Source organism: Acyrthosiphon pisum, unplaced genomic scaffold, assembly GCF_005508785.2.
Source record: "Acyrthosiphon pisum isolate AL4f unplaced genomic scaffold, pea_aphid_22Mar2018_4r6ur Scaffold_20960;HRSCAF=22641, whole genome shotgun sequence".
NCBI lineage: Eukaryota > Metazoa > Arthropoda > Insecta > Hemiptera > Aphididae > Acyrthosiphon > Acyrthosiphon pisum.
In genome coordinates this window covers 167929-179882 of record NW_021770374.1, presented here as the reverse complement: position 1 = coordinate 179882, position 11954 = coordinate 167929, and the positions used below count along the sequence as shown (strand labels likewise).

At 27.9% G+C, this 11954-nt stretch overlaps 2 protein-coding genes across 2 annotated transcripts in view; one reads left to right on the top strand and one right to left on the bottom strand.

Annotated features, from left to right (window-relative positions):
* The window catches only part of LOC107883973, an 840-nt gene extending 83 nt beyond the window's left edge, over nucleotides 1-757 (bottom strand). The window contains exons 1-4 of the mRNA XM_029492151.1: nucleotides 648-757; nucleotides 428-604; nucleotides 279-383; nucleotides 20-213 (exon numbers count right to left, since the gene is read on the bottom strand). Coding sequence (XP_029348011.1) covers nucleotides 20-213; nucleotides 279-383; nucleotides 428-604; nucleotides 648-714 — 543 coding nt within the window. The 5' untranslated portion in view covers nucleotides 715-757. The remainder of the gene's footprint in view (nucleotides 1-19; nucleotides 214-278; nucleotides 384-427; nucleotides 605-647) is intronic.
* The window catches only part of LOC100167657, a 12052-nt gene extending 1179 nt beyond the window's left edge, over nucleotides 1-10873 (top strand). The window contains exons 2-3 of the mRNA XM_001946252.5: nucleotides 8232-8418; nucleotides 8788-10873. Of these exons, the coding sequence (XP_001946287.2) occupies nucleotides 8241-8418; nucleotides 8788-9455 (846 nt within the window). The 5' untranslated portion in view covers nucleotides 8232-8240 and the 3' untranslated portion in view covers nucleotides 9456-10873. The remainder of the gene's footprint in view (nucleotides 1-8231; nucleotides 8419-8787) is intronic.
* Nucleotides 10874-11954: the final 1081 nt, after the last annotated feature.

Sequence of the window (11954 nt, the reverse complement as noted above, 5' to 3'; positions counted from 1 at the left end):
TGAATGAGTATGATTTAGCTCTCAACGCACAGAATTCGGTATTTATAGCACCCTTGGTCTCGTCGGAAAATAGACCTGGGATATTTTTACGCTCGGCTATACGACAAGGGTGGTCTTTTGGCAGTTCGGATGTATCCATTCGATCTAACAAATTCGGGTTGATGGCTAAGTCCTCAAAAAAATCTTTCGTGTTGATATGATACACTAGAGAATCTAAAATAATAATATATATATATTACATTTATACAAACATATCGGTTATATATATATTTATTTACCTGTATCGGTGTACATTAGCTTAATATTATCTCCATAGTGTTTTTTCATAATGTTGAAATGATAGTCGTACATCAGTGTTTTACTAATATCAAGCACTGCAAATCCTAAAAATAATAAATGTATAATAGAAAGTATTATGTATATTTACCGATATAGATTGGTTTATCAAATTTAATAATTTTGTTCTCAAGCTCCACAGCGTTGAGGTTATCATTATACCTAGTACAGTGCTTAAATGTAGTCTTATTGATCAACTTCTGCAACCTCCTCTCACACGACACTAGCTCTATCTTCATTTGCTTGCGTTTTGATTCCATAGTTTTCCCTGCACAAAAGTAAAATGTTTAAAAAGTTTATTAGTAACCTACCAAATACAGCGTTATTCATCAGCTTAAAGAAATCCCTCTCAAAATCGTTCCCAGCCTTCTTCCTCATCTCAATGTTAAGTTTAATGTGATCTGCTAACCACGCAGACTGTTTAAATTGTATAACTCTATGTACCTATAAAATAAGAAAAAATGTTAAAAATCTGTTTGAAATCTTATAAAATGCACATATTTACTTGTTCAACTATTAAACAATTTTTAATCGCCTTCTGCAGGTTTCTATAATGTATAACGTAGTTTGTCTTTTTTTCAAATGAAGCCATCAGTTTTAGTGCCTTTGATCCACGCGGTATACTATTTGGCGGCAGGAAAGGCAGGTCATTATGGTTATCGTGCAACTCTTTCGGATAAGAAATATCTACTTCATATAACCGTCCTTTATCCGATGTTGCTGTTAAACCGTCCAAACCATCCAAGTTGGGTTCAACCCAGTTGAACTCACCATACGGCATGTACTATGACATTGCCCAACATTATAAGTTGTTACCTATAAAGTTTAAAAGTTAAAAAATATTTTTAAAAAATAAAATATTTATACTTACAGTCCTGGTATATCAACCACGATTTCTCCTTCATCTCATCATAACCAGGTGTCTTAAGATTGTTGGACTTGGCATACCGCATGCTGGCCTGCACCAATCCACCACGAATACCTAAAATAAAAAATAAAAAAAATGTTTAAGTGTATATTTTAAATACAGGGTGATTCTTGTTTTAATAAATGATTAATATTATTGATAAATAAAGCCTATGATTAGAACATTTTGATTTTATTTCAGTGGCAATTAGTAGAATTGGTATAATTAATCAAAAATAACAGTGAACTATAATATTACTTGACACAAGACATTTAAATTTGACCAGCAATTAATGCAAATTCATATTGCATACTGGTATAAGCACTTGCTACTGATACTTTTTAGAGACTTCATTAATTAATATGGAATAAAATACAACAGACTAAACAATTAACTATGTATGTAAGAATATTTTTTTTTTTATAAAATAAATCAATGTTATAAAGAATTTGATGTTAATCATAATTTTTTTTTTTTTTTTAGGAAATTAATTTTGTTTTCATTCAAATTTAAATTGAGTAGTTTTAACTTTTATTTAAAATATCTATTACTAAATTGGATAATAAATTGTTATTTTTGGTTACCTAGTTATAGTCTCAAGTACACCTGATAACTTTTTAAGTTAATATGGAATGAAATACATTTACATTTTTAAACCTATTGACAACAGAATCAATAAAGTATGTATAAATATTATATTTATTTTTTATTTAAAATACATTTTTTTTTTATTGATTTAATTTTTTTTTTTAATTGCGTTCAGATAAAGAAAAAGCATGCAGCATTAAGACTAATTACTTCTACATTTGTAAAATTTGTTGATCAACATTGATAATTAATTTTATGTTTAAATAATTAAGTTAAGTTATTGATTTAATATTTTTCATATATAGGGCTATGGAGTTTATATTAACCTACATTGTCAATTTTAACATTTTTTGATATGAGTTTGTCGTTTTCATGAAATGTTGAATTTTATATCATAAAATATTAATTAAAAATTAACCAATTTTCAAAAATAAGTATAAAAATAACTCATTTTTTAAAAAGTTGCACAATACTAATGTAATAAGAACATCCATAGCGTTAAAATAGGTTGTAATCTAGAGTCGTTAATGTAAAGTATGTTCAATGTCCATTTAACTTGTATCAATTTATCTAAGGTTGTGAACATGTTAAGTGTTAATATTTTTTATTAGTTATGATCTTACCCAAATCTTGCAAAATTTGCATTACGGAAATTTATTCATACTCTAGTAAAAAAGTTGATAACTGATGTGTAATTGCCTTTGATAATTTAGTATTAAATTAAGGTGCATTATTTGGTCTATTCACTCACAAGATTACTTTGATATAAAATGCAAATTATAAAAAAAATTGTAATATCAGTCTCATGTAGGTTATATTTTTTCGCTTGGGGCTAAGCAATGTGAAAACATGACGGCTCTCATGTAATGATTTTCCAATTAAAAAAAAAAATAATGGTTATTTGTCTTGTCATTTAAGTTTCATCATTTATTTGTGTAATCAAAATAACTTACCTATTTTATATTTTTTTTTTTTTTTTTTGGTATACACAAATAAATTTGTGATTATTTATTTTTAATGAAAAGAAAACGTTAAATAGGAAAGGCATTGTAAAAATTTAAAACTAACCAAAAAATAAATTTGTGAATAGACCTTTAACAAACTACTTTAGTCTTAGCTTTAAGTCCCAAATATTTTATATAAATATGTATTTATGTATTATTTTTTAAATACATATAAATTGTTAATTTATTTTGTTTTAAAATGTTAAAAAGAAAACACTGAAGTCCTGAACCCTAGTTAGGTTATGTATCTATTATTTGTTTAATCTAGAAATAATTACTAGCCCAATTAATTTAGTAATAAAGTATAGTTATGAATTTAATTAATGTATAAACATACAATGTACATACATATGTTAAAACAATACAAATTAAATTTCTTCATCTGAAGATATTATACAATCGCTTGTAATTTTTAAAGTTTTTGAAAAATCCTCAGACAAATTGAGACCATTTTTGAATTGAATCCAGCAATTTGGTGGTTCTGTATGTTTGTCAACTCCTGTTTTACGATCAATCACGCAACATCTTATCTAAAAAGTTTTTAATTAAAGTATAAACATTATGTTAAGAAAAAATGTATAATAATAAAAAATATACATAATATGCATAATATATGATGATCATATTATTAAAAAGTAAAATATTAATAACTTACAAATACAATATTAAATTATAAAAGATTAATTATTAAAAAAAAAACTAAAAATATTAAAATATGAAATTGTTTGTAAACGGCTCAAAATGTGTCAAAATATTTTCAAAATATTATCGTATATAGAAAATAAGAATATAAACATACAGTGAAATTTTCATGCATCTACAGTTATACGTTTTTGAATTACAACAAAATAAGAAAATCGCTACATGAGAAATCGAGTGAATATCCAATGTTGTAAAAATAAGAATTTCAAACGCTCATAAAAATTTATTTTGACTTGCTTTTTGACATTTTTTTTTTTTTTTGGTAAAGGTAGAATAACTTTTGAAAAATCTCGTATTACATTTTGAAAACTTAGATTTAAAAATAAAATTTTTTATAAATTTCTAACTCATATTAATTTGCACATTTTTGTCATTTTTACATATTTTGTCAATATTTAAAATTTAAATGCTTATGCAAAAACATTGTGACCACAGATTTTTAATATTTTTCATTTGCTTTTAAAAAAAATATACTAGAAGCCTTCTATTGAATTTTCAAGCTTTTTTACCCAACAAATAAAATTGTATACATAGATATTTAAAGAAATAAAACTAAAAAATCGCTCAAAATATAGTACATGAATGAATTACCTGTCCTTGACTAATCCAATACTTCTGCCGTTTCATAGCTTTATCAATTTCATCTTTGTCTTTTGCTGTTTTGATGTCTAACTGCTTACTAATTGTTAGTAAATTGGAATGTTTAGGACACCACCAAGAATCGCACTAGTAAAATGTTTGTAATAAAAATAGATATTTATCATTAACAAACTCAAATAGGTTATAGGTAAATACTATTAAATACTATCTAAATAAATTCACATACTTTTCTCAAATTTATCGAATCTGTTCTCCCTTTATTAGAAGGAGATTTAAATATTGATACTTGCGGCTCGTTATTATTTTTGATCGTTTCCAGGGCCAAGTCTTTCACCTTATTTGATAGAGACATTTCTTCCTTAATTTATAACAACATTATAAATTATTATACTTAGCATACATTTATTATCAATTAATGTTTTATTGCTTACTAATTGTGATTTTAATTCAATTATCTCGGCTGAAAAAATTTTATTTTCCATTTCAATTTGGTTATAATCCTTTAGCATTGAACTGTTTTTAGCTTGCATTTTTTTCTAAATAATTATACAATATACATTATATATATATTATGTATTTTGTTAATAATTAAAATACCTTAGTCTTTAAATTACATTTGTTAAATTTCTATACTATTTTTATGTAGGGTTGGCCCTCATACAAGATGTTTATTTTATCATAAACCAACGATTATTATTTATTTTAAAAACTATTAACATTTATAAAAATAATTCTTTTACATAAATGTATCTAATAAATAAACTAACATTTTTAAAGCAATTAATTATATTTCTTACATATGTATAAAATACAATTCTGGATTAGCATAGGTCAGACTAATATTGTATATAAATATAATTACCATTTCAATTTTAATTTCTTCGACTTCTTTATTTTTTTCTTCTAAAAGACTTAAATCATCATTTAGCTCTAAATTTTTCAATTCCATTTTATTCTTAGCTGTATGTAGTTCCTAAAATATTTGTTAATTTAAAATATATACCCTTAATAGTAAATAAAATAATTACCTATTCTAAATCTTCATTGTGTTTTACAAAGTTTTTGCAAACCGATTTGTAGTATAAATAACGTGACAATATATACTCATTGTCCGTTAACTTACTTTCTGTTGATGTGACAGACATTTTAAAAGCAACTCTTTAGGGACTCAAGGTAACAACTCTGAAGGTAAAAGCCAAATGGTAACAATATTCCCGATGTCTTACAGTTATCTTTATTACCAAATTATAAAGGTACAATCATGTACAGTTATGATAGGTGTATACTCTGTATACAATGAACCAACAAACAATTAGGAAAATCCAAGATACATGTGTAAATAAAAGATTAATGTTAAAGTATAGATACATATAAATATATTATGAATAGTACAATTATTAGGGAAATCCAAAATATAAATGTGTATGATACAATAAAAAAAAAATTACATTAAGTAGGTACCTACTCAGTTTTGATAACCGAAAACAGGTTTTTATAATATTAAATATAATATAAAATTACTTTAATACAAATATTGTAGACTTATGTTGTGTTTTAATAAATTATAATATTTAAACTTAAAATTAGGTATATACAAAATAAGTTGTATTAAGATCTCTGCAGTCACAATGTTTTATACGTTAAATGAAAAAATGGACATGTGGTCATGCTTTATAGAAAGTGGAAAAAATAAAAGGAAAGCCGCTCTATTGTACAGCCAACGATTTGGGCTTGAGAGGCAAGTTCCTAACTCATGTATTTTTTTAAGATTGGAAAAAAACTTAAAATCTAATGGGAGTTTTAATAAACAAAAGAAAAGACCATTAACGAAAACTACAGAAGAATATTCAGAAATTGTTTTACAGGCATTTGAGGAAAATCCAAATACATCTTTAAGATTATTATCAAGTAAATACAAAAAAAAACATAGATACATAGAATTATCTTGTTTTATTATTATTTATTTAGAACAAATAGGAATTTCTTATAGTTCAGTTCAGAGAATTGCAAAGAAAAATAAATACTATCCATATAAATGACGCACAGTACAGCATTTAAGATTTGATGATTGTGAGCGTCGCCTGGTTTGGGTTGCCAAGGTACATATTTTATTTTTATTTTTAAAACTTTTTTTATTAACCTATGCTGTATATAACACAAGGTACTTGTTGAAATTGAAAATAACCCTCAATTCTTGGAATGGATATGTTGGACCGATGAAGCTAAGTTTCACAATAATGGCAATGTGAATCGCCAGAATATGCGTTACTGGTCAAATGGTAACCCTCACTGGCACATAGAGAAGAATTTTCAGGAACGTTATGGCATTAATGTTTGGTGTGGTATTTTTTATGACAGATTGATTGGCCCATTTTTTTTTTTCTGAAAATTTAAATGGTGATAAATATTTAAATTTTTTAAAAAATGATCTTCCTATTCTTTTGGATCCTGGTCACCTGGATTTGGTCACCTGCTTGGTGACCTTTATCACGACGAAAAGATTTAATTTGGCAGCAGGATGGTGCTCCAGCCCATAATAAAGGCACTGTTATTCAATATTTAAATTCAACTTTTGGGTCAAAATGGATGGGAACATACAGTCCAGAAATATGTTGGCCACCTCGTAGTCCTGATTTGACTTCGCCAGATTATTTCCTTTGGGGATATCTTCAAAGTGTAGTTTACAAGGAAATGCCATCTAATGTAGACAATCTGAAACAGAAAATTAAAGATGCTTGTTCAAACATTCCAAGTCATGTGTTAGTGAAAGCTACTACAAATGAGTTACTTAGACGATTGGCAATTTGTTTAGAAGTGGATGGACATCAGTTTGAACATTTATTAAAATAATATTATTGTAAATAAACTTAAATTGACAACTTACATGCATTGTATTTTAATTTAATTTACTTTCTTACTCTAATAGTAATTAGATAGAATAAGTAACCAAAAGTTGAATAAGATGTTAATTAAAAGTAATATTCTGTAAATGAATCAATAGGTATTAATTTAATACATATTCATGTGTATAGGTGTCCTACATAAACAAAAAAAAAAAATCAACTTCCTACTTAGTTACTTTGATATAACTTACCTTTGATATATCAATTTACTTTTGTAAATTACTTATTGAACAACAAAATAAAATTATTATTATCAATAATAACATTATTTAAAAAATATAGTTGGTGAGGGCTACACACAGATTTTTAAGGTTTAAATTCTCGCTTATTAAAGGTTTAATGAATAATAATTAATACCTATTCGATAGTGAGAAATTTACACTAAACACTAGTTTTCAGAAACAGTTAATAAATCAAATAAATTATACACAAATTACTGTTGAAATGTTAAATGTTGAATTTTGATCACGATTTAAGATAGTCGTGCACTCGTGCTGTTGATTGTTGACATATGTTGAAAGTTGATTAACCGTTAATTCTCGTTTATCTACAAACGTCTTAACTGATAAGACCGTATACCAAGAATTAGTAACCAATGCTTTATTGCGTAACCATTTTGGTAAATTGTAAAATGTTATTTTTATACGTTGTTCACTCGACACTCGGTGTTCGGTTGAGAGTGGGGATAGGATAGGAAGGTCCAATTCGTACGACCTTTGTACATAGTACTTATTACCTACTAATAAATTATTAGTTATTGACCTATTGTTAATACCGATTATGAACGTTATAGGTTTCATTAGATTGAGGTAAAATTTCGTTTTGACTTCTGGTTTTAAATAAATTGACCAGTAGCAGTAAACTGAACGAATATTTAAGCATTAATAAGTCGCGAACGGATTACTCAAATTAAATTCTGTAAACGTTAAAATGATTTTTTTCAATATGTTTATAGATTTTCGTTATCGAAAATAGGTATTTCCATTTGAAAATCGAAAGTTTATAGTGTTTTATTAAATAAGGGAGGCAGTTACAATTATCAAAATTATAACATATTGTAAAATAGTAAAACCTAGAAAATTAAAAAAAAAAATTATTTTAAAATTCCTAATACTTACCGAGATATTGACTGGTTCATGATAAAAGAATATATTATACTTATATATTATTAAAATGTTAATTGTTTTGCAGATCTGGAAAATGTTTTCTCTAAGAAAGCTAGCCTACTGTGCTTGCGATGACGAAGAAAGAGAATTTTATGACGATTTAGAGACGATAAAAATCGACATTCAAGATTGTTGTATCGATTTATTGAATTTTCTAAAAAATGAGACAAAATCAAATATCATGTATGACAATATTGATTCAAACTATTACGGTAAGTGTAAAGACAACGTAGGTAACGAATATAAGGCAAAAAGAGCGACTGTATAGCACATTTTTATAATGTCGAACTATTTACCCTTTTTTACACAACCGAACTACTGATCTTTTTAATTGTTGTATAAAACAAAAGTTAAATATCTCCCTAGTCAATTACCTTTATCCGAGCCTTCGGTATACATACGATATTGATCGATCGTATTGAGGCAAATAATGGCAAATAATAATAATATTTGTGAATGAGGGTAGGGATTTTGGGCTCTGAATGTATTTACTCGAATAGTAGTGCCAGGACTTTTGGAAGCTTTCTCTAAGTATGTTATTTAATATATTTGTTAAAATGGTCAAACGTTATTTTTTTTAGAATACTCGATGATTGAGAAGGCCTCAGCTAGTGGACATCTGGAGTGCTTAGCGTTCGCCGAAAGTCGCGGGTTCCCATGGACGCGAACCATATGCGTGCAGGCGGCCGCCAATGGACAGCTCGAGTGCCTTAAGTACGCACACGAGCGGGGCTGTCCATGGGACGTGTCGGTGTGCGAGTACGCCGCGGCCAACGGCCACTTGGAGTGCCTGCGATACGCCCGGGAACAGGGTTGTCCATGGGACTTGTACGTGTGTGAGAAAGCGGCCAGAAATGGCCAACTCGAGTGTCTGGCGTACCTCCATGACAACGGGTGTCCCTGGGACGAGTCCACGTGTGAGGCAGCCGCGGCAGGTGGGCACATCGACGTACTGCGGTATGCGTACAATCATGGCTGTCCCTGGGACTCAGCTACGTGTCGGGAAGCCGCGGCCAACGGCCACCTAACTTGTCTAGTTTACGCTCACGAAAATGGTTGTCTGTGGGACTGCACGACATGTGAAGAGGCCGCAGCCGGTGGCCATCTCCACTGTCTAATGTATGCGCACAACAACGGCTGCCTTTGGGACATGTCCACGTGTGACGAAGCAGCGTCAAACGGGCACAGCCAATGTCTGGAATACGCGCTAAAAAACGGTTGTGAGTGGGATGGACGGATTCCATGGTGATAGGCAATAGTACCTCCATGTATTATCATCTCCATATTCTGTCCATGTGTGCCTCTGAACTCTTCCTAAACGGCTATATCGATTTTGATTTTTTGTGTGTGTTTGAGTGGTTCCCTGGATGGTTTAGATTCACAATTAGACCAGGTAGGTCCAACCTGGAGAGGTGTTTAAATAAGGATTTTGAGATTTTCGATGGGAATATTTGTTTATAAATAGTTGCTGTGAGTTATAAAAGAAATATTAATTTTTTTTTGTAGATAAATGATTACTATTAGTTATACTCGGGCAGATGAGAAAGAGTGTATATTTTTAGCTATTATATAGGTACTCAAAAGCTACCAAACCGATTTTGTGAAAATGTCAAATTGTTATTGCAGATATCAGGAAAGCTTAAAGAATAGTTTGAATGACATTCGATTTATAAAAAGTGCTATATCCAATCCACCAAAAATGTATTGTCCATCTTTTGTATTATAAATTTTATATTTTTTCATTTTCCTACGGATGAAACCGGGTTATACAACTAAAATTGGACGTCGGTTCATCCGAAGTTTATAGTCTAAAAAAACGACTGGACCGTTTTCAATAAAAGTGTACTGTGTAACTTTTAGTATATTGCAATTGTTCATGGTGAAGACATTTTATATAACAGAAAATAAGTAATAATTTAAATTAGATTAACAAAAGTTTGGATAGACCATGGTCATCCTGTATTATATAATATGCTTTGGAGTTTTCATTTTTTTTTTTATAAATACCTACCTTTTAACCTTTGAACCATACAAAGCTAAAAAAATTGGTTTAACGAACATTCTTGTCTTATAAAATAAATCCCTATTGTACGACGACAAATCATTGTTTATATGATTATGAATATGCTTTTATTTGCGCAGTTTCCATTTACCATGTTTGAATTAATTTTTTTTTTTTTTAGCAGACTCCATAATGTTTTGCTTGTTTTCTAATGTAACATTTCAATAATGTTTCCCGGTCTATTACTTTATTTAGAATGTGTAGTGTGTCCGAAAAACATTAACTATTGTTAACTTAGATATAATAATATTTTTGGCCCAAAGAGTGTTTTAAAATGGTCTAAAACTATGCCAAACTTTAATTATTAATATAAATCATTTTTGTAATTTAAATTCTTTCAAAAGCTATGCAAATATTCTTGATTTATCTAGTATATAATTAATATTATTCAATTTAAATATTATTTACTTACCTATGCTATATTTTTTCTGTCCTTATTTTAGACATTTATTCTAATTAAAATATTGCTCACTATACTATTTTATTCTAATGCGTACTATTACTTTATGCTATTATATGTTAATTGTATATAATATATATTATACTATTTATTATTATAATGTATTACCTATGTTTTTATAAAATATATTATTATTATGATAAATCAACTTCTAGTCTGGATACACCAATTTCATCAGGTTTTTAGGGCACTCCGATTTTCTCCACATTGTTTACAATTGACTTTTGCTCCAAGACATTTAAAAAAAATACAATGAATATTAAATACAATACAATACATTTTAGATTCTGAGTGGAACGATGAATGTATTGATTTTACAATGATGTGTGTTTTTTTTAATTTTTTTTTTGTGTCTGTGTACACGATAAGTAGTCGAAATAATGCTTCGATTTTCAACTTCAGTATCTTGTTCGATTGGAAAGTGAATATCGTTGGTGCATTGGGGAGGTAAAAATTTAAAATTCCCAGTAATTTTCAAAAGCGCCAAGAAAAACCAAAGAAAAATTAAGGAAAAACGGGAATAATTACGCAAAATTGAATTTGATTTTTGGTGCAACTTTAAAAAAAATGACCATAGATACATGAAATTTTGTCTAAATGTTTATATTAGCATTTTCTATACACCATAACATTTACAAAATATTTTGACTCTTTTTGAGCTGTTTACGGAAATTTTCAGTTTTAAATTTTTTAGTTTTTTTTTCTATAAATATCAATTAAGTTTTATCTGTTGGGCCAAAAAAGTGTAAAAAATTTCATACAAAGCTCCTGATATATTGCTACAATATCAGTTGAAAAATATTAAAAATACATAGGTATAATTTTTTTTTATAAGCATTTAAAGATCGAATTTTGACAAAATTTATCAAATTTTAATTTGAATAATTATTTTGTAGTTAAAAATTTATAAAATGTTCAACTTTTGTATCTAAGAATTGAAAATTTAAAACAAGATTCCACGTAAGTAATTCATTTTGTTACCAAAAAATCTAAAAAATACATTTACACAGTTTATTTTTATAGTCATTTTAAGTACAAATTTGGACGAAATTATACATATTAAAATCAGTATTAACGATTTTGGTAATTTCGTTGTAATTTAAAAATATTATTCGACGACATAATATGAAACTGAAGAATCGAAAAATCATAATCAATACAATCTACAGTTTAATATTATGATTACCCCAGAATATTCTATGTTATCACTTTCTATTGTCGAGTGA